Genomic DNA, 23,182 nt, shown 5'->3' with positions numbered 1-23,182 from the left:
GGTGGTCAATTGAAAAGATTCACACCTAGCCCATCTTACAGTAGCCTTTTGTCTCACCCTGGTCTTTCCACAGATATATAAACCCCCTTTTTTCCCAACTCCAGACCTCACCCTCTGAGGATGCCTGCCATAGATGCAGGCGAAACATCAGGAGAAATGCCTCTAGAACATGGCCATATAGCCCGAAAAAACCCACAAGAACCGAGTAGTATAAGTAATATTTTGATTTTAGTTCATCCTCCATGGAGTTACTAAAGAAAAAGACTCAAAACAACTATCAGTGGCAACTACTTAAGGAAGCTAGACTTATATAATTCTGAACTGATAGAGACATCTCTTCTAGGTAACAGCTAAAATCTGTGCAGCCTATTTATAGAAAGTCCCCACATTACACTCAGTTCAAAAGAGAGAACTTCTTCATTGGCACATTTCCTTTGGGCACCTTTACAGTTTTATGTGTCTCTCCAGTTTAGTAAAAATTGATTTAATTATCCAAAACGCTTAAAGATAACACACTGAAAATATCCGCAATCTAAATTTTAAAATCTGGATGTATGCTAATTAATACCATATGATCACAAAACTGAGGTATATCAAATGTATCAAGTCTGACTTTACCAAACCAGGAATGTACATTTCCCACAAAACCATGGACAGAAGAAAATTATTTTAATTGGAAAACTGTCTTTGACAAATACACAGTTTGCCTTTTTAAACATAACCTTGAAAGGCTGGAACCAGACTTAGTCTGATGTAGTATTGACAACAATGGGGTAGTTTAACAATTGATCAACTTAATTCACAATCAAGTTTAGTAGAAACCAAATGCAACTTAGACCAGCTATCTCCAGCTCCCCCACATCAAAAAAACAAAAAACCAAATGCAAAAATCTACATGTAAAATGCTATGAAACAACTCCTTTCTAACAAAAAGAATTGATCTGAAAAATAAAATTGGCAAAATATACAGAACATTTATGTAGAAGTTCTTTTTCTCTAGCACGTTCCATCACTGGGGTCTGCCATTGGGAACCTTTGATAAAGTCTACTATAGGCCCTTATACACATGTGTGCTGAAGCATTTCCATAAAAATATAACAAGTCCATATGTATTGTATTTACAGTTCTCCTTCAGACAATGGCATACTGTTCATATAAAAGATCTCTAATTTTATAGAAGTCTTCACAAAGACAGCCTTCCAGTCCAATCCGACCCGTTTCAGTCTGCAAGAAATCACATTACATTTAATTAACTATTGACTTTTGAGAAATTTACTGTAACAGGAACATAAAGAGAACAGAGAAAAAGAATCTACTTACCCTGCGAACAGCCACCAAGTTATTACATACAAGGACCCCTCCTACAAATTCGGCTTGAATTCCTTCACGCAGAAGAACCTGCTTAAAGTCAGACAACCTGGGCTCATTCATGAAGACAGACTGATGGCCAGGAACCTTTTGTGAAGAAAGTATAAACTAGATGTTAATAGGAAGGTATAAGGTGAGTGAAGAAAACACTCCTACAAACATCAAAGTAGCTCTGTACAAAGTGCAAAGGCTCAATTCAGGAAGATAGAACTGTGACAAAACTATTCCATTAACAGATTTTTTGGGGGGTTGACATTACAGTCCAGAATTGGATCTGTATAAGCTTTATTGCAACTGGTGGAAAGTGTACATAACTATAAGCTTTACAGAGGAACTGATCAGTGCTTTTCATACACATGCATTTCACACACTGGCTGCCGATAAGTTTCCGGTCCTAATTCAAGGTGCAGGTTATGACCTACAAAGCCCTAAAAGCTTCAGGCCCTGCCTATCTTTTTGACCCCATCTCTCCTATGTACCGACGGGGAGGCCCTCCTCTCACTTCCACTTTCATCACAAGCACAGTTGGTGGGGACAAAGGAAAAGGCTTTCTCGGTGGTGGCCCCCCAACTTTGGAACACCCTCCCCAGGGAGACAGTGACATACAAGCATTTAAAAACCAATGGCCAAATGTAACAGATTAAAATTAAAATAATGCTGACGTGACGTGGACATTTTCAGAGAGAAGTGAGGGAATGCAGTCAGTTCTAAATCAATGGTAAAGTGCATTTTGAGGACATATTGCTGAGTTTTCCTTATTCTGGGAAGGCACACTGGAACAACCACGTTTTCAGGCTCCTCCTAAAGACTTTGATAATCCTTTGATTTTAGAAAATGTTTTACATACAGCGTATATAAGAAAATATACCTAGATTTCAACACTGAAATAAATGCAAATAATTTCCTTTGAAGACACATTACAACCTCAAAGTAATAAACACATATCTGAAGAAAAAACTGTACCTCATTTGGAGGCAAGGGTTCCAAAGTAGGAATTATCTCACTCTCTTCACATATTTCCTTGTCGTCATCTCCAAAGAGACTCTTGATGGCCTTCTGCTGTGCTACAGTGCTGGTTTCAGCAGAGGAAGTCTCCACTTGCATTTCTGTCTCTTCGCCATCATCCCTCAGTTCCCCTTCTTCCAAAATCACCCCAGTGTCCACTTTGGATACCCGCATGTCCAAGACTCCATCTATCCATGCCAGTTCAGCATCTTTTGCTTTACAAAACTGAAGGGAACTGACGAGAGAATCTTTTAACCTAACCTGATCCACAAATGAAAAAGAGAAACAAATGAAGACCAGTCTCTGTGTTCAACATCGCTATGTGCATTAAATCAATGGAACAGCTTTAGAGATGCAACAATAATAGAAACAGACCATAAGAAGTAATATATCATGGCATTGATTTTTGAAACAATTGTGAGGACTGAGATAGGCAACCAAAAGAAAGAGGAATAAAAAGAATCTTAGTAATAACATTGATTACTGGGAGAGAGTGTATCATTTCTACAGTCTTGTGATGCTGACTGTCCTATTTAGTCAAGCAGATGGCTGTGAAAATCAGGAAGGAGGTGTAATTGATTACATACACATTTTAGTTCATTGTCTGAACCATTAAAAATCCACCATGCAATACCTTATCAATATTAGCAGTATTCTAAATTTGAGGGGGACTATCGGTAAAAACACACAGCAAATTGTTAATCTTGCAGAACAGCATGTACAAAAATGCAAGTGTGTTAGGGAAAACTGCATAGAAAAAAATTCTATTTGAAGAAATGCACAACAAAAACACATACTAATTTTCGTGTAGGATAAAAAAAAACAAATGTAGAAATGGGATGAAGCTATCAGATTTATTCACTACAAAAGACTCTATATGTTATTTTTATAGTAGCAGGAATTTTAGGCTTGACTAACATCTTTTTCCTTCCTCTTACAAAGAAATGGGAAAAGTCTATCACACAACTAAATCAGAAGAATTGTAAACTTATTTGTCTTATTTATTCAACTTATATTTGGCCTTTCTCTCAAAATGGGGCTTCTCACCAATGAGGTGATTTAAACAGTAGATACTCCTAAAGCACAGGTGTGTTTTTGTATGGTTGCTGTTTGTGTGTCTTCAGGTTCCTTCCAAGTTATGGTGGTATCATGGGGTTGTCTTGGAAAGATTTGTATAGAAGGGATTAGCCTTTGCTTTCCTCTGAGACTGGGAGAGTGTGACTAGCACAAGGCTATACGCTTAGTTTCCATCTCCCAAGTGGGAATTTGAACCCTGTTCTCCAGTGTCGCAGTCTAACACTCAAACCAGTACATTGTGCTGGCTCTCATTTTTGTAAAATGGCTGCAATGCTATATTTTATTATATATTTGCAACTACTTTTTCTGACTTGCCAATTAAATCACAGCCAAATCTCCTCTGTATAATGGTGCTGGGCGAACATTTATGTGTTGGCAGAACATATTTCATGAAGAGGATGCCAAAAGAAATATCATACAGGGAATTTTGTAGAGAGAAAAGGTTTGGGGTATAAAGTATCAAAAACACACACACACAAGGTAATGTGGCAACATAAATATCCGCTCTCCTTTCGAATATAATACAGCCAGTGAATATAAAAGTCTTTAGTACCTGAAAACACACACACACACACACATATATATATTCAGGTACTATTTTTCTATTATTGTTTCCAAGAACTAATAATATAGATATTAGAATAATAGTTGGAAGAAACTACATCTAGTCGATACAGTTAAGTATATATATAATTTTTATGCGTGTGTGTATGTACATATATATACATTCCCTCTCCCCCCACACACAAACCAAAATATATAAATATACTTAACTAAATATATAGGCATGCATGTTATATATAATACAAAATAATACTTTAAAAATAACATTTATTATTAATATCATCATCGCAGTTAATCATCATAATCTAAAAATAGTCAACACACCATATCTATGGATTCAACTGTCCATAGCTTGAAAATATTTTTAAAAACATCCCAAAGCTAACTTTTTTTTGCCCATTTTATATAAGGGATTCTATTACTCTATGCCTCTGTATATAATGAGACTTGAGCACCACAGATTTTGGTATCAAAGAGGGCCCTAAACCAAAACCCAGTGTTACGAATGAAGGTGGCCTTTCATGTAATCATACCCCACAACTGTCTAAACTTTGGTCTAAAAACTGTGTCAATCCTCACTAGAATCAAGTATGTGTTGACATACTCTTCAACAACAGTTCTGTTCTAGTTCGGAATAACCAACAGAGTTTTATAGGTCCACGTAAGCTGTTAAACCTAGACAGAAATACCAAAAAACCCCAAAACAAACAAAAAGTGCAACAGGTATAATAAACACTGTCACATAACATGCTTTGTGTTGGGGCTAATGTGACCTGTCAGATGTTGTTGAAGTGCAAGTCTCACCAAATTTGACTAACATGGCCAATGTCAAGGAATGCTGCAAACTGCACCCAAACCTTTGGACGGCTACTTGAGACCCACCCTTGTCCTAATTGATGACAGCAACCATTGTCCTGGCATGAACTTATATGTCACGTTGAACAGTATTTCCAACATGATACTTGCTTAGAATTATTCTTCCTTCTCTCACCCTCTCCGGAAAGAACCAGCACCTCAGTATTTGAAACACAACTTTATGACTCCATTTTATTACTTGTATTGTTATTGAACCCTTTCTGTTCCATTCTACAAACTTACCTGGTATATGTGAGTCTCACTGGTCGCATCAACCGTTTCATGCAGTTTGGGCAAGTAAACTTTAATGTCCTTTCCACCAAAAGCTCGGCAGGACTCAGCCAGATCCTGACTGGCTTCAGGTGGCCCATGGACAATGACCAATTGCCGCGGCTTCATCTGATTAATGATTTTTTTAATGGAGTCTCCATCTGACCGACCTTCATAATCGATATATGTAACACGAGCTCTACATTTTGATGTAAGGAAAAAAAATCTATTCAATGATTTTACCTATCAAACTTGTTATTGATGAGCTTAAATGCAAGGCAGAGAAGCCAAACCCATAAATGACAATTCTATAATCATTCAAGCACTTTCACATGAACTAAGGTCTTTTGTAGCTAATAATGCAATTGTTAGCCTAAGACAGTCTCTTGTGAATTTTATAGTGCAAATGCAACATTTGTGCATCTTAATTTTGCCAGTCTCAACCTTGTATAACTAAAACCTTTAGCTACAGAAAAACATACAGCAGTAACTCTACTAATCCATAGAACACCTGATAATATTTCACTTAAGAAAAACCCTTTTTGGATTTTCAAGGAACAGTTGGATAGAGACCCCTCACGTAAAGGTCCCATGATAATTAGATCAAAGAGGACATATATTTGTATGAATTAGAAACAGGTTAACAACAGAAAGGAGAGCAACAACTTACTTTTTACAATAAACAAATCAAGTTGGGTTGCTGTGAGTTTTCCAGGCTACATGACCATGTTCCAGAAGCATTCTCTCCTGACATTTCACCTTCATCTATGGCAGCTATCCTCAGAGGTTGTGAGGTCTGTTGGAAACTAGGCCAGTGAGCTTTATATATCTGTGGAATGTCCAGGGTGGGAGAAAGAACTCTTGTCTGCTTGAAGCAAATATGAATGTTGCAATTGGCCACCTTGATTAGTATTCAATGGCCTTGCAGCTTCAAAGTCTGGCTGATTGCTGCCTGGGGGATCCTTTGTTGGGAGATGTTAGTTGGCCTTGATTCTTGTCTGGAATGCACCTGAGTTCTGAGTGTTGCTCTTTATTTATTGTCCTGATTTTAGAGGGTTTTTTTTATTCTGGTTGTCAGATTTTGTTCATTTTCATGGTTTTCTCCTTTCTGTTGAAATTGTCCACATGCCTGTGGATTTCAGTGGCTTCTTTGTGTAGTCCAACATGGTAGTTGTTAGAGTGGTCAACCAAAGAAGTCAGCCATAACACAGCACTTGATGGACCAATCTGGACACAGCATATTATTTGGAAACACAGAAATGCTGGACCACTCTAACAAATGCCATGTCACAAGCATGTGGACAATTTCAACAAAAAGGAGGAAACCATGAAAATGAACAAAATCTGGCTACCATTATTAGAGCATTCTAAAATCAGGACAGTAAACAATCAGGGCCAGCTAACACCCCCCCCCCCATAAAGGACCTCAGGCAGCAATCACCCAGGCTTTGAAGCTTCAAGGCCATTAAATGACAATCAAGGTGGCCAACTGCAACATTCACACTTGCCTCAAGCAGAGAAGAGTTCTTTCTCCCACCCTGGACATTCCACAGATATATAAAGCTCACTTGCCTAGTTTCCAACAGACCTCACAGCCTCTGAGGATGCCTGCCATAGATGTGGGTGAAACGTCAGGAGAGAATGCTTCTGGAACATGGCCAGACAGCCTGGAAAACTCATGGCAACCCAATGATTCCAGCCATGAAAGCCTTCGACAACAGACAAATCAAATCCTTTAGCCCTTTGCGGAGACTTAAAAGGACAAAGAACCTACAGAAGATGCCCTTTCCCTAGCAGAACTTTTTGTTCCATCAACAAATTGCCTAAGGTAGAGAACATTTCAAAAATCGATTGATTTTTTTTTGCCAGTGGTGCTTTTTATCTCCATTAATGTGATGGAGGTTAAAACATATCTATCAGTTTCTTCAGACAAAAAGTTCTAGGGAAGCTGATTTGGTGTCTCAAGCCCTTAAAACCACATACATTACTTTGATGTGGACATTTTTCTCCTCTAATAGTATTGGAATTTATCTTGGATGCAGCAAGTAAGTGCAAAAAACATGGCCTAGCTCCAGTAGCTGGCCTCAATGGCAGTAGATTCGCTAAATCAATTCCTAATTGGTAAGCCACTTATGCCGGTAAATGCCAGCATGGTGCAGTGATTTGGACATGGGAGTATGACTCTGGAGAGCAGGGTACAAATCCTTACTTTGCCATGGAAACATAATGAGCAATTCACATTTCTGGCCATCCACTAAGTTACTTTAAACCCAGGAGAGGCCGTTTTCTAAAACAGGATGTGTCTTCTAGCTGTTAAAAAAGTCTTCCTGGGTATAAAATTGTGCGGGAGGCATCGCCCCCTAGAGGTTATTTAGGGAGGTGTGTTTTATTTTACTTTTTGGTAGGGGGTGAAGTGGGAGTATGTGATTTCCAAGATCTCCCAGAAAGCTAATGCTCCCACAATTGCCTATCACCCCTTTAGAATAATGTCATTCTGGCTTCCAGAACATAAATTACTTTGATTTCCTATTCTTGGAATAAGAGGAGGGAGTACACCCTGTGGGATCTCCTGCAGCTCATATTTTTAATCATGTCAGAAGCGACTTGAGAAACTGCAAGTTGCTTCTGGTGTGAGAGAATGGCCATCTTGCAGAGGTGCTGCCCAGGGGACGCCGGTATGTGCTACCATCCCATGGGAGGCTTCTCTCATATCCCTGCATGGGAAGCTGGAGCTGACAGGTGGAAGCTCACCCCATCTTGCAGATTCAAACCACTGACCTTCAGGCCAGCAGTTCAGCCAGCACAAGGGTTTAACCCATTGCACCACCGCGGCTCCTACTACTCATCATAACTGTCAATACTATCAAAAACTATATCCATCTGGGACAGGTTCTCTCTCCAGAATATTATTTATTTATTATTTATTTTTTTAGAGCTTTTATAACCCGGTCTTCTCGACCTCCGAGGAGGGACTCAGGCCGGCTAACAACAGATAATCAATATACAAATAAAGCATAATAATATCATAGTACATTACTACATTAAAACACATTAAAATACAGGTCAAGAATAGGGCTTTGGGGCACTGGTTCCAGTCCTTACTAAAGAGGTACATTCAAAAGTGAGGATAAATCCTGTTAATCACCCTGGTTGATGACACAAACATTAACCGGGGGGAGGGGGGGGGGAGGTAGAAGAATCACAGTATGAAAACTCAGTATTGATTTCACATAATATCAATTGATGGGAAGAGGGATAGCTTGCAATGAACTAACCATAATTACTCAGTAGCTAACAGTGCCCTCTAGTGGCCACCTGTCTTCAGTGTACCTACTTTATTTCCATTGATTCTGTTGTGGAAATGCATTTGGTAGGAACATCGGATAAATCCTGGTCCATAGGTTCCTCTCCATTGGTAAGCCCCGATTCTAATTTGTTTTTTTCTTCCTCTGTTGCCTGCAGTTCTGGAACAAGGAAGTCTTCCGGTCTAAAAAAGGGAGGATTATGAATACAAATTAAGACACTATCACGAAAATAACTGCTAAGGAATCAGACAAGAGTTTTTTGAGCCCAAAGTACTATGACAACACAGAGAAATCTCAGTATTGCATTATTTACTGCTTTGGGGTTCACTTCTGGCGAAGTTAGGTAATTCTGCTTCATTAAATGGATTATTAGCTTCTGATGAGAAACAATGGCATTTTTTATGCTCAAAGAAGTCACGACTTAGGGAGAAATATGGAATTGTGCTTAAAATGCTGCATAGTCCATCACATAACCTGGATATACTAACCAATAGAAAGGTGACAGGAAATTTTAAATCAGCCCATGGAAGAGGAGCCATTAGATTTGTGACACAACTCCAATTTTTTATGTCTGTGTTACAAAGATTTAGGCATAATTTACACACTGTTCTCCATGGCAGTTGATGTGGGAAAATTCTGCATCATTACTGTCAGTATTTTGTGGAATAACAAGAATAGAAACTGCTTTGGTCAGTCAACATTTTAATACTGAAAAACACTATGTTAAGTGCATCACTAGATACAAAGAGAAGAATTAAACTATCCCATTATCTGCATGATTACTTTCCTCTGCCATGTAAATAAACTAATTTGTAAAAATAATGAAAAGTGTAGTGAAAAGGTAGACAACATATATAGATCTCCGCTTTACTTAGCAATGTCATACTATCACTTAAAAAAAGCTGACTCAGATCCATAAATTAATATTAGAGACCCCAAAATACAACATTTCAAAATGTGTACAAAGAAGCCTCCCTTTCTGCTCTTCTCATTTACTCCTCTCATTTGCTCCTTAAAATGGATTTGGGGACTGCATAGAAAGATATAAGGAGCAAAACATGTATTTTTAATGAAGACGGTGTTGGGTTTTTGAGGTGTAAGAGGTTCTGCACATTTTACACATGCAAGAATAATATGCCTTTTCTTCTCTCCCACTTACTTGATAATTTCTCCATATTCATCCCATTTAATTCTCTCTTCTGGAGCTGGGAACATAGGATATGCTTTTTTGGCCTGTTTGAAGAAGCTTCCTTTCCGGTTTCCTTCCCCTTTCATCATCAGGTCGTGTTTAGTTTTATGAACTGATGGCTGATCAATGTCCTCTTCAGCATCACTTTCATCACTGGAATCAATGTCTGCCCTAAAACAGGGGCCCAACATTGAATATTTATAGCAAAACAAGATTGATGTTTCTTTACAACATTCAATATTGCCTCAGTGTTTTCTCATTTGGACGCTCGACCTGCAAACACTTAAAAATTGTGGAATCATTCTAAAGGCTTATCTGGTTCAACATCCTATTTCCTACATTGCCCAGCCAGATACATATAGGAAACCCAGAAGAAGGACATGAGGGAGAAAGTCCTTCTCCTGAGCAATCTGATACAGGAGGGAATATACTACTATTATGTCTAATAGTCACCAAACAGACTGATTCTCTCTGAAAATGTCTGAATCCCTTAAACCAGGGGTCCTCAAACTAAGGCCCGGGGGCCAGTTACAGCCCTCCAAGGTCATTTACCCGGCCTTCGCTCAGGTTCAATCTAAGTCTGAAAGCACACAATAACAACAATCCTATTTCATCAGCCAAAAGCAGGCCCACACTTATATACTAAATACTAATAAGTTTATATTTGTTAAAATTGTTCTTCATTTTAATTATTGTATTGTTTAAAGTGTTTTTTGCACTACAAATAAGACATGTGCAGTGTGCATAGAAATTCATTTATGTATTTTTTAAATTATAATCCGGCCCTCCAACAGTTTGAGGGACTGTGACCTGGCCCTCTGTTAAAAAAGTTTGTGAACCCCTGCCTTAAACCAATGTAAGCAATTTACAACCAAGGGACCAAATTCCATGGTTTAACTGTGTCAAATTTCTAAAGTTTCCCACCATTCCACTCATGCATGACCTTGAGTATTGAGAGACAGTGATCAAAACGTTTCTATTCAATTCTTTCACACTGTGCCAATTTTACATAGCTTTAATCATGCAACTTTTCCCTCACTGTTTCTGTACAGGAGATAGCCTCAGATGCCCGAATTTTTGGCTCCTAGTTTTTGCTTGTGCCTTCCACAAAGATAAAGCAATGAATGCTCAGAGAAAATTCACTGGATTCATTTTTCTCTAACATACAGTATTATGGAAACAAATACACTTGCCCTGTATTTTTAAATGTTAATACAGATATCAAGTTACACATATCTTAAGACGTATTTATATCAGTAGGTTGCTGCGAGTTTTCCTGGAACATGGCTACATGGCCATGTTCCAGAAGCATTCTCTCCTGATGTTTCACCCATATCTATGGCAGGCATCCTCAGAGGTTGTGAGATCTGTTGGAAACTAGGCAAGTGAGGTTTATATATCTTTGGAACGTTCAGGGTGGGAGAAAGTACTCTTGTCTGCCTGGGGCAAGTGTGAATGTTGCAATTGGCCAGCTACCAGTATTTAAAAAACTCTGGAATCAGAACAGTAAATAAAGAACAACACTCAGAAGACAGGGGAATTCCAGACAAGAAACAATCAGGTCCAGTTAACATCTCCCAACAAAGGATTCCCACAGGCAGGAAACAGTCAAGCTTTGAAGCTGAAAGGCCATTCAATGCTAATCAAGGTTGCCAATTGCAACATTCACACTTGCCTCAAGCAGACAAGAGTTCTTTCTCCAATCCTGGACATTCCACAGATATATAAATCCCACTTGCCTTGTTTCCAACAAACCTCTGAGGATGCCTGCCATAAATGTGTGCACAACGTCAGGAGAGAATGCTTCTGGAACATGGCCATACAGCCTGGAAAACTCACAGCAACCCAGTAATTCCAGCCATGAAAGCTTTCAACAAGATATATTTATATCAGTATTTAAGTGACATTAAAGTATCTATAAAAACTACCTCAAATAATTCCAAATAATTTCTATGCAGCCATACTCACTCTTTTGACTGTTCCAACTTTTTAGCTGCTTCTTTTTTAAGTTTCTCTTTCTCCAGGTATTCTTCAAGTTCTTTTCCTTCCAGTTTAACCCTTTTCCTCAACTGAAAGAAATGTAAATACCAATATATATGTGTGCGTGTGTGATAAAATATGGTAATTGGCCTAACACTGATTATTAATTGTAGGAAATTTATTAACAAAGCTTTTAGAATAGTTCTAAGCCCATTTTACATACACAAGTGAATCATTTATATGCATATAGGATTAAGATATGCGCATGACAGACACATTTACAAATATGTATATTACACAGGTATATACTGTGAAATCAAGACTGCGCAAAATTTACTGCATCGCAAAGGAACTGGCAAAACCACCCATTCCTTGTCTAAGATAACGTTATGAAATCCATGGAGTCACAGGTCACATAAAGGCACATACATGCACAAACGCAAATATGTACTATGACATATGAAAACAATATTCTCGAAATAGTTCATTCCCACAGAAATCCAGTGTTCAAAGGAGAATATATGTTTCCCAGAATACCACTCACCCCACAAAAGGATTTCTCCTCTTAAATTGCTATTTTTACAACCAAAGTATAAGCAAAGGGAGCATTTTTATTTACCTCCATGTCGATAACCTTTTCAGAGGAGTTATCTATGAGAAAGCGTGCCAGTGTTCCTGGAGTTGTTCTATAGGTCAAAATGATAGAGTTTTTAGGGTCCTGACACCACTGTATAAAGAGATCCCTTGAAAACCCACAGTCCAAATCTGGTTGGCTGGCAAGGACAACTTTGGGACTAGGAACTCGAGCCAAATCTGAAAGCCCATGACAGAGAGAGAGATGACGAAACTGGAAAGGATTGTTTCTCTTATCTTCAAAGCATCTCATCAGCTTGTCACTCATCCATTCAACCTACAAAAGGAGGAAAAAAGGAAGGTAATCAGACAGGTTTTAGTCTCAAATTGTAGCAATGCATAAGCAAAATAAATTTTGACTTATATGTCTTTTATTGATGTTCATACACATAGTATCAACATATGTACTTTCAGAATATTAAATCAGACTGTATGGCTAAACATTCTCTATTTCAAGAGGCCCTGTAAAGTCTTTTACACACTAAGTTAAGAATTTCGACATCTAGACAACCAATAACCTTCCAGTTTGAACTGCATGCTCCTCAGATAATACTGTAATTTCCTCCACTAAAACAGCAAAATGCAAATGTCTAATAGCGCAGTACAATTTTTCTCCCCCAAAACACTTTAATGTGGCTAAAGACTTAATATAATTTCATGCACGTTCTGCTATCAAAACAAACCTGTGATTTTGAGAACTCCACAACGTTGTAGCTGACATTATTCAAAAGTGCTAAAGAGTAGACTCCTAGACCAGCATCTTTTGTCCTCCATATCTGATCAAGCAGCTGGGCAAGTTCCAAAACTCTGCCTGCAGTGTCCACAGCTATTAGGACATTCCCATCACCTCTAAGTGTTTCCAAAACATTTGCTAAAGACAAGGGGGAGAAAAACAGACATTTAATGAACAGTTTTTGCATCCTCTTTAAAATTAATATTCAATTTCTTTTTCCCTTTTTATTGTTTCAATATTACAACATCTTGCTTACACTTAGTTTCCGTTGGTGCTCATACTTACACACACTTCATTTCATGTAACATTACTGCACCTTCTCTTTTTATGCACCCTTCTTTTAAAAAAAGAAAAAAGGGGAACATTCAAGTTCTTTTTATAGTCCTCTAGTTGCTCAGTAGTTTAATGAACTACTACATGCTGACATGTAGCTTTTTTTTTTTTGTCGTGTCAGGAGCGACTTGAGAAATTGCAAGTTGCTTCTGGTGTGAGAGAATTGGCCGTCTGCAAGGACGTTGCCCAGGGGACGCCTGGATGATTTTGATTTTTTTTAATCATCCTTGTGGGAGGCTTCTCTCATATCCCCGCATGAGGAGCTGGAGTTGGTAGAAGGAGCTCATCCGCCTCTCCCCGGATTCGAACTTGCGACCTGTCGGTCTTCAGTCCTGCCGGCACAGGGGTTTAACCCACTGTGCCACTGGGGGTCCAGCTGTAGCTGACATGTAGCTGACATTAAATGCCTTTCTCCAAATAGCATTTTAAAGACATATGATATCTGCCTTTCTTTCACAAAATCCTACCATACTTCTGGTGTGGCAGTTACCCAGGTTCAAAGCACAAGCTCTTGCAAATTCCACCATTCATACTACAGCCCTACGGGAAGACTTCTCCTATGGAGAAGCTCATCAGCTAAAGGTTGGTAAGCAAGTCACAGAAATTATGAACACAATGATAGAGTGGAATAGATGTAATTGCAATGTATCATGTTCTGCAGTTGATGGCGGCTGGTGTTATCAGGCCTAGCAGTTGGTGATGGAAGGGATAAATGTTGGTCCTAACTCCTGTCACTTCTAAAGGGCAAACTAATCCATAAGTAAGAATTTACAGGCAAAAACAATTAAATTTGGATTGATTTGGGTCAATTAAAATCTCTTTCCTGCCTACAGTACCATCTTCAGGTACTTGGTGCCAGACCTTCCACAACTAGGATTGACAAAACAAGAGATAGTTCTGAGATATTCATTTTGCCAGCGGTCTTCTATGTCCCATCCACTGTACCTAGCACTTCAAACAGATCAAAAAGAGAAAACAGTGCTGTTTGGTAAAGAAGTGAGGAGGAAAGTGTATAGAGGAAGAAGTTAAACAAACGCTTGAGGGCAAACAAAGGCCAGGAAGAAAGACAAAGTCTGGAGCAGGAGTAAATGAAGAGAAATAGCAGAGGGAAAGAGAAAAGGAGGTAGAATGAAGGCCTGAGGGTTTTCTGACCCATGGGAAATTAGTACATTTGCTAGTTCCAGATAAAGCAGAGAGAGAACTGTTTATTCTTGTTGTGTGCCTTCAAGTTGTTTCTGACTTATGGTGATCCTAAGGCAAACTTATCACACAATTTCCTGGGACTGAGAGTGGGTGGCTTACCAAAAATCACCTAGCAGGTCTCCATGGTCAAATGCGGAATCTAACCCTGGCCTCCATATTTGTAACCCTCCACGTGCTTTTGGGTTGCAAAATCCACAATCACCCCCTACTGGTTGAGGACTCGTGAGAGTTATCTGCTAAGAATATCTGGAGGGACCACATCTACCTTAAAATATTGTAATTTTATCTTGAAATATATAAACAAAGATTTCAGACTTCCTAAAGTTCTGCGGAGAGGATGTCACTTCATTACAGAGCACATATGGTGTGCTCAAATGAGAAAAGAAGTATTTCAGAAAAAAAACTTCCAAAGAGGCACTTTTAAAAGTCACCTTAATACTGAAAAGCAATATATTTAGTTGCCATTTTAAAATTAATTTTGTGAAATTATGCCAACGACTGCCTTTAAAAGGCATCACACAATAAGAGGAAGCTTGGGAAAAGTCTAAAAAATCCAGAGAATAACTACAAGTTTCTAATTTGTTTTTAAAAATGTATAAACTGGGGCTCAGGTGAGCTCCAGAGATAAACTCAGTCTTAACCAGATTGCAAAACTTTATCTCTCTCTTTTTAGCATGAATGTACTACACAGGAGCTGGGATTAAGAATATGTGTCAAACAATTTCCATTTTACCTGACGTTTCGCCTGCATCTATGGCAAGCATCCTCAGAGGTAGTGAGGTCTGTACAGACCTCACTACCTCTGAGGATGCTTGCCATAGATGCAGGCGAAACGTCAGGAGAAATGCCTCTAGAACATGGCTCTATAGCCCGAAAAAACCCACAAGAACCTAGTGATTCCAGCCATGAAAGCCTTCGACAATACAATTTCCATTTTACCTCTATCCAATTATTGGCATTTAAAGTCATAGCAAAATACATACTCAGCAGTTGTTCATCTCTTTGCTTCCGTCTCGGTTGTACGTAGGTAGCATTAAAGGAGTCAGTGATAAGCAAGGAAGGCCTACTTAACATTTCCAGGGAACATCCATTCAAATGGCTGCAAAAAAAAATCGTATCAGATAATTTCAGTCAGCTAGCTAAACACAGTCAATGTCAAAACTGAAACAGCAGAAATATCCCACAAGCTGTTTTCCTACTTTCCAGTTTCTCCACTTCCATAACAAATACATTTCCATTACAATCGGTCCTCTGCTTGTATGGGTTTGATTATTCAAATTTGCATAATATTCCCCCTCTAGGAATCTCTAGGTCCTCCAGTGTGACTCTATGTCACCTTCCTCTTGAGGACCGAAAGATTTCAAGAGAGAACACATCTCTAGAAATTTCTAGGTCCTTCAATGCAATTCTATGGTCAGCTTCCAGCAAATGAGGACTTGTCTTTAAATAAACAATGACTGGGAAAGACCAACTATAGACTGGGTTGCTGCTAGATGCTTTATTTCAAAATGCTTTTAAATTTCACGTTTTGCATTCCTTCAGCCACTTTTGTTTTCAAATTTTAATTGGTTGTCATACAAATCTTTGAAATTCGCTATGTATTGGGTATTAATCTACCACAGTGCTGTAAATAACTGCTTATAATATGCAGCAAATAAAAACAAGCTTTATATGACCACATTAGTAGCTCTTGTAAAATTAAAATGAATCAGTCTCTTTCAGGCCAATAGGCACGTGCAAGGCTAGTAACTCCTGCAGCTATATTAAATATAAGACCAGAAGTGTCTATAAATCAAAATCCCAACAAAATTATATCAACCAGAAATTATTAACCATTAGGTACATACATTTCTCTTTTGTGGTTGAAATCAACTGCATAAACTATTTCTTCTTCTCCATCTTTGACTATCTTCCAAATTGTACCTCCTATCATATGGCCTGCTGGTAATGGTGTGATAGACAAACCATGTCCTTTCCCTAAAGGAAAAAAGCAACAACAGTACTGTAGAGATAGGCACACAAAGTGTCCTGTACTCAGTTTTAACATCAAGCCAATTGAAACAGGGCATCAGGACTGAGTTTTGCAAATAGCTTTCACTGCAGCATTTTATATATATCCCTACCAAAATGTACAGAAGTGGTCTAGATCTACTCACAGTCAATGGTTTCTGAGCTCCTTGTCTCCCTGAACTCTTTCCATTTCTACTTATAAAAAATTCATAACTTGAAGAATTGGTGAAAAATTAGCTTTGATTCCTCTATTCACTCTCCTCTTTCCTGACACAAAGGGCACATTTGTACAGGATGACATACTAGATTCCCATTAAATTCTGGGTTGTTTAGGTCAGGCCAGTATACAGATGCCTGTTGTTCCATGATGAGCATAAACAGCTGAATAAAACAGAAACTTTCTATTGATTGTCTGTTTATTCTAATGTAGTAAGCCTACAATCTGGTTTGTCTCTCCATTAACAAACCAGTAAAATAATTCATGTTTTATTATAGGTTTAATTTTGATGATTGTTGCAAAAGAGAAAGACTGCCAGAACCAGACATAACAGTAAATGAACTACAGATGGATGGTTACAACTCCAATCACTCAGCACAACAAGACTCAGGACATATAGATCCTTTAAATTAAATAAATGTAAATAAATATATGTAGAATAATTCCTATGGTACCTAATTTTTTTGTCAAAGCGGCAAAACATTACTGTATGGAGCGCTGTTACCTTCCCGCAGAAGCGGTACCTATTGACCTACTCACATTTGCAAGTTTTCGACTGCTAGGTTGGCGGAAGCTGGGGCCAACAGCGGGAGCTCACCCTGCTCCCCAGATTCAAACCACCAACCTTTTGGTCAGCAAATTCAGCAGCTCAGCGGTTTAACCCGCTGCGCCACCTGGGGCTCCTTATGCCTACATTACCTCTTTAAAATTGTTCTTCACATACCTTACAAAACAAGAAAAAAATGAAAATAAAAAGTAACAAATGACCAACTTCGGCCTTTAACACATCATAGTAAATGAAACTCACAACACAGTGTCATCCCTATCTCGCATACACTTTTACAGAGAGAGAACATTTGATTTATCAAAATGAGCTTAATAAGGAGTTTGGCCTTCAGAGTGTTGAATGGAGTAGCAAAAACGTTACTAATTCAATCAGACTCCTTTCCTCACTGATGAGGGGATGATAGACAACTTAACTAATCCCAGAATGAAACTGAGGAAAATGATCTTTCTTCCCATTAGTATGTTAATAGCTACTGAGACTGTGGCACAGCTGGCTGGGAGTCAGCTGCATTAAGATCACTACTGACTGAAAAGTCATGAGTTTGAAGCCAGACTGGGTCGGAGTAAGCTTCCGACCAAAATTGTGTAGCTTGTTGTTGACCTTTGCAACCTGAAAGGCAGTTACATCTGTCAAGTAGGAAATTTAGTACCACTTATGTGGGGAGGCTAATTTAACTGATTTACGAGGCCATAACAATCTCCAGGAAGTATGCAAAGAGGAAGTACTTCATCAATGTCACAAACGGACAGTGAAGTGACAAATCCCCTGGTGGCCCGAAGCTAGAATGTTAATTAGCCTCTGAGTGTCTGTTTATATATGTTGTGTGTCTATGGCATTGAATGTTTGCCATGTATACGTACATTGTAATCCACCCTGAGTCTCCTGTGGGGTGAGAAGGGCAGAATATACTGTAAATAAATAAATACTGAGGAAGATAAGCATACAGAAGAAACAGAATATAAAGAAAAGAAGTTAAGTATTAAGAACATATAACGTTAAACTATTTTGGAAGCATTCAAAAATGTGTTTCTAGCATATGCGAAAAAATGACAGCAAATTCCAAACAAAGATACAAATCATCACTTTTTTAAAAAAATGTTCTTTTTCACCTTTCAAATTAACAATCTGAGAAAATTTCAATTGTTGTATTTTATCGAAAGCTGCATCCACATCATCCAGGGTAAACAACGTGAAGTCTTCTGTATTGTGCCGTGACTAATCAACAAAAAGAACACAGAAATATTTTTAGATTCCATTCACACTCAACTAACAGTTCTTTAAAATGTAAACCTTTCATAAGCTGTACCTGATAGAGATCATACATGAACATCTGGCCCATTTTGTACACTGGAATGGTTGCATAAATAGCACAATTCAAACCCAATTTTCCTACTGCGTATGGAAGTGCACCCAAATGTAAAGGATCTGGATGTGACAGAAGTACTGCATCAACCTGATGAACATGTCTATAAAAGAAAATGAAACATTGGAGTGGAATTACAAACCATTCTATCATTTCAAAAATCAAAGTATTTCATTTATTATACATAGCGCATCAATAAATAAACACACATAGATAATTTTCATCCATAGGATTATGGTTTCCTGTATTTCCTTACCCTTGATTGTACGAATCCCATTTACAGAAAACTACCATATGCAAAACAGAGGACGTATCTTTACAAAAACTTTGAATATATTTTGTTGAAGGAAAAGGAGAGAGAAAAAACACAAAACAAGCAAACAAGAACACCAAAAAGAAAAGGATACAATACTGTTTGTAAATGCTTTATCAGAAGAAAGTAGTTAACTATAGTATTAGAACACTCGATCATTCCTGAGTTTATTATCAGTTACAATGGAGTGATAAACTATGTTTATGTTAGAATACACAGTGCAAGACCACCATTACTTGTCTTTCTTACCAGTTTTCTGGTAGTTAAGTTAAGCTAAGGCCACACTGCCTTAGCTTGCTCTACCGCTCATATAAGAAAGCCATTACTCCCTTTGGGTTGTTTGGTTGTAGCACAAGTCTGCTTTTTGTTTTTTTGTTTTTTTACTGAACAGATTTGATTATCTAAAATGCATACACATATTTGCAGACATCTTTTTAGTTAGACAATGTCAAACCTACAATAATTAGAAAGTAATTCAGAGTTACTCCTAGAGAAACAGAACTTAAGTTAAAATCAGATTCTACTTACTTTCTCAAAGAATCAATGATGTCCATAGAAAAATTTTCATCCCATCCGCAATCCAATAGAAAGCGAAACTCATCTACTTGAAGTAAATAACAGAGAGCTGATTCTTCTTGCACCCCTGAAAGGGTGGTTAGCTTGATAATTGATGTCATTCTGCCTTCCAAAATGTGCTTACCAAGTCACAACTGTAAGATAATAACGGGTGTTTTAAAATCAACAGAAGATATTTACTTTCTTGCTATAGTCCTCTCAAAAGGATTTAACAACCCAATCTATCAGCCTTTAGAAAACATCAACTACTGTGCACCTTTTATTCTCCAATTCAGCCTGACCTAAATTGGAGCATATGGTTTGAGAGCTAGATTAGAGGCCGAGTATCCCTTAGGCAAAACACTTGGAACCAGAAGCATTTTCTTTTTCAGATAATATGCACAACATATATAGTAAATAGAGAGAATTTTGGAATATGTGTTTGCACATCATAGATTCATAGAATTGGAAGAGACTGCATGGGCCATCCAGTCCAACCCCATGACATGCAGGAAAAGAACAATCAAAGCACCCCTGAAAGATGGCCATCCAATCTGTTTAAAAACCTCCACCTCACTCCGAGGATGTTTGTCCTAATGTTCAAGTGGAAGCTCCTTTCCTGCAATTTGAACCTATTGCCAGGGCAGAAAAAACAAGCCTGCTCTCTCTTCCTCATCTCTCTCCCCATATATAGGGAGGGGAAGGGGAGAGAGGGATAACTTGGAGATGGAACCCAAATCTAAACACAAAATTTATTTATAATTCATTCTAACTTATACATACAACCATAAGGCAATTTTACATCTATATAAATAAAAATGTAATGTTCATTTGTGGGATTAACATAACTCAAAAACCACTGGACGAATTGACACCAAATTTGGACAAAAAACACCTATCAGGCCAACGAGTGACCATCACTCATAAAAACACTGAAAAACACTGTGGGACTTAAAAAGCCAAAAAACCCCAAAAAGACACTACAGTCTATGTGCAAAAATGATTCCCCCTGGCAAACAAGGCACACAATAGCATATCCACACACTCTTCCAGACTACAGTTCCCAGGATCCCCTTGACCAGGCCTTTTAGGAGAGGCGGATGATCCAAATGCACTGCTTCCAAGCTGCAAGCTTTCTTTTCCTTGGATTTTTTGAGAGCATCCCAATCCCTCCATATTTCCAATTCCCTATTCCTGGACTGCAACTCCCAGCAATCCCCCAGATACATAGATTAGGTGGAGATAGATAGGTAGGTAGATTGATCAGGACTGCTGGGAGCTGCAGTCCAAAAATAGGTAGAGAAGGAAGAAAGGGGAGAAAGAGGAAGGGAAAGAAAGGGGAGAGAGAAGAAGAGAAGGAAGGAGAGAAAGAAAGAAAAAAGGGAAGGAAGGAAAGAGGGAAGGAAGTAGAAATAGAAAGGGGAGAAAGAGGAAGGGAAAGAAAGGGGGAGAAGAAGAGAAGGAGAGAAAGAAAGAAAAAGGGGAAGGAAGTAGAAAAAGAAGAGAAAGAGGGAGGGAAGGTTGGCCACAGCAATGCGTGGTGGGTACAGCTAGTATTACAGTATTTTAATAATGTTGTCCATGTGACAAAGGTGCCATACACTGAACCATCCACCAAAATGAACAATTTGGGAGTGTTGTGGATAGGAGACACTGAACCCATGTATCGATTTAAAGCAGGGGTCCTCAAACTAAGGCCCAGGGGCTGGATACGGCCTTCCAAGGCCATTTACCTGGCCCTCGCTCAGGGTCAACCCAACTTGAAAGCACACAATAACAACAATCCTATCTCATCATCCAAAAGCAGATCCACACTTCCCATTGAAATACTAATAAGTATACGAACCCACACGATCTCTTCGTTCATCTGGAGAGGCCCTGCTCACGATCCCACCTGCATCGCAAGCGTGATTGGTGGGAACGAGGGACAGGGCCTTCTCGGTGGTGGCCCCACAACTCTGGAACTCCCTTCCCAAGAACATCAGGCATGCCCCAACATTCAGAAGGAGCTTGAAAACAGGGATGTTCCAGTGTTCCTTCCCAGATTAAGGAATCCCAAGCAATATGTCCCAAATGCGCTTTACGAGAGTTAGAATTGTCTGCACACCCACTTACCCCCAAAATACCCATCCTTTTTCTCCTGATCATGCCCAGCATTTTTTTTTAAAAAATTAATCTTTAAATTTGGCCCTGCCAGGTTTTTAAATTGCGTCGTGATATTTTGTTATTGTTCTTGCTTTGCTATGAGTTATTTATTGTTGTATTGTATTGTTGTGGTTGCTTTTTGTTCTGATGTATTTTGGGCTCGGCCTCTTGTAAGCCGCACCGAGTCCTGCGGGAGATGGTAGCAGGGTATAAATAAAGGATTATTATTATTATTATTATTTATATTTGTTTTAAAAATACAATTAAAATAAAGAACAATTTTAAGTGGGGTTTTTTTTACACTACAAATAAAATATGTGCAACGTGCATAGGAATTAATTCATGGTTATTTCAAATTATAATCCGACCCTCCAACAGTTTGAGGGACTGTGACCTGGGCCACTGTTTAAAAAGTTTGAGGACCCCTGATTTAAAGCCTTCTTGGCAGCTTAGGCCCCTTCCAAACAGCTGAATAAAATCCCACATAGAGACATAGAATCAAAGAGTTGGAAGAGACCTCATGGGCCATCCAGTCCAACCCCCTGCCAAGAAGCAGGAATATTGCATTCAAATCACCCCTGACAGATGGCCATCCAGCCTCTGTTTAAAAGCTTCTAAAGAAGGAGCCTCCACCACACTCCGGGGCAGAGAGTTCCACTGCTGAACGGCTCTCACAGTCAGGAAGTTCTTCCTTGTGTTCAGATGGAATCTCCTCTCTTGTAGTTTGAAGCCATTGTTCCGCGTCCTAGTCTCCAGGGAAGCAGAAAACAAGCTTGCTCCCTCCTCCCTGTGGCTTCCTCTCACATATTTATACATGGCTATGATCTCCTCTCAGCCTTCTCTTCTTCAGGCTAAACATGCCCAGCTCCTTAAGCCGCTTCTCATAGGGCTTGTTCTCCAGACCCTTGATCATTTTAGTCGCCCTCCTCTGCTTTGAACTGGAATATATAGCAGTGTGGACTCAAATTACCCAATTCAAAGCAGATATGGTGGGATTTTATGGTTGTGTGAAAGGGCTGTATGTTGCACCTACACTGCAGAATGGATGTTAGGCTATTAGGAATTGTGAGAGTTGAAGTCCAAAACACCTGGAGGGCCCAAGTTTGCCCATGCCTCATGTAGATGCACCGAATCCTCTGCCCTAATAATAAAGATTACAGACCTAGGGAGGCGGCCAATCTGCCTCCCCCTTCCCATGCTAAAAATATGGCGGGAAGTGATCAGTTCTTGTTTCCTCAGCAGTGTATGTATGTGAGGCAGTAGAAATAACTGATGAAGGCTCCAATCTGGGTCTATTTGGCACTCATGTTAACCCTTACCTGTGCATAAAAGCCCCTTGTTAATGCCAGGGCCCTAAACCTATTCAAAAACCGGGAGAGAAGCAGGGCTGTTCCCAACCACACAGCTCCCACCTCTCAATCGCCACCATTTTGGCCCGAGAGGAAACCGGAAGGAGGGAGGAAGGAAGGAAAGGGCCTCGGACCGAACCATTAGCC

General features: G+C 39.0%; 1 protein-coding gene across 1 annotated transcript; it reads right to left on the bottom strand.

Annotated features, from left to right (window-relative positions):
* Positions 1–652: 652 nt before the first annotated feature.
* On the bottom strand, positions 653–23,145 carry CPSF2 (cleavage and polyadenylation specific factor 2). The gene is made up of 15 exons (XM_060756570.2): positions 23,006–23,145; positions 19,515–19,696; positions 18,617–18,776; positions 18,420–18,525; positions 16,363–16,492; positions 15,499–15,614; positions 12,930–13,117; positions 12,233–12,523; positions 11,602–11,702; positions 9,604–9,804; positions 8,474–8,626; positions 5,113–5,338; positions 2,332–2,634; positions 1,321–1,455; positions 653–1,224 (listed from the first exon to the last, which is right to left on the bottom strand). Exons 2-15 carry the CDS (start codon positions 19,661–19,663, stop codon positions 1,132–1,134), a joined length of 2,352 nt encoding a protein of 783 aa, XP_060612553.2. The 5' UTR covers positions 19,664–19,696; positions 23,006–23,145; the 3' UTR covers positions 653–1,131.
* Positions 23,146–23,182: the final 37 nt, after the last annotated feature.

This window comes from Anolis sagrei, chromosome 1 (assembly GCF_037176765.1).
Source record: "Anolis sagrei isolate rAnoSag1 chromosome 1, rAnoSag1.mat, whole genome shotgun sequence".
NCBI lineage: Eukaryota > Metazoa > Chordata > Lepidosauria > Squamata > Dactyloidae > Anolis > Anolis sagrei.
This window is presented reverse-complemented; position numbering and strand designations above follow the sequence as displayed.

Coding starts and splice junctions, on each gene's coding strand:
- CPSF2 (XM_060756570.2), bottom strand. CDS start 19,663: ATGACATCAATTATCAAGCTAACCACCCTTTCAGGGGTGCAAGAAGAA. Junction 13,118..15,498: donor AAGAGATGAACAACTGCTGA/GTATGTATTTTG, acceptor CCTTGTCTTTAG/CAAATGTTTTGGAAACACTT. Junction 11,703..12,232: donor AAAAGGTTATCGACATGGAG/GTAAATAAAAAT, acceptor CATTTCTTTCAG/TTGAGGAAAAGGGTTAAACT.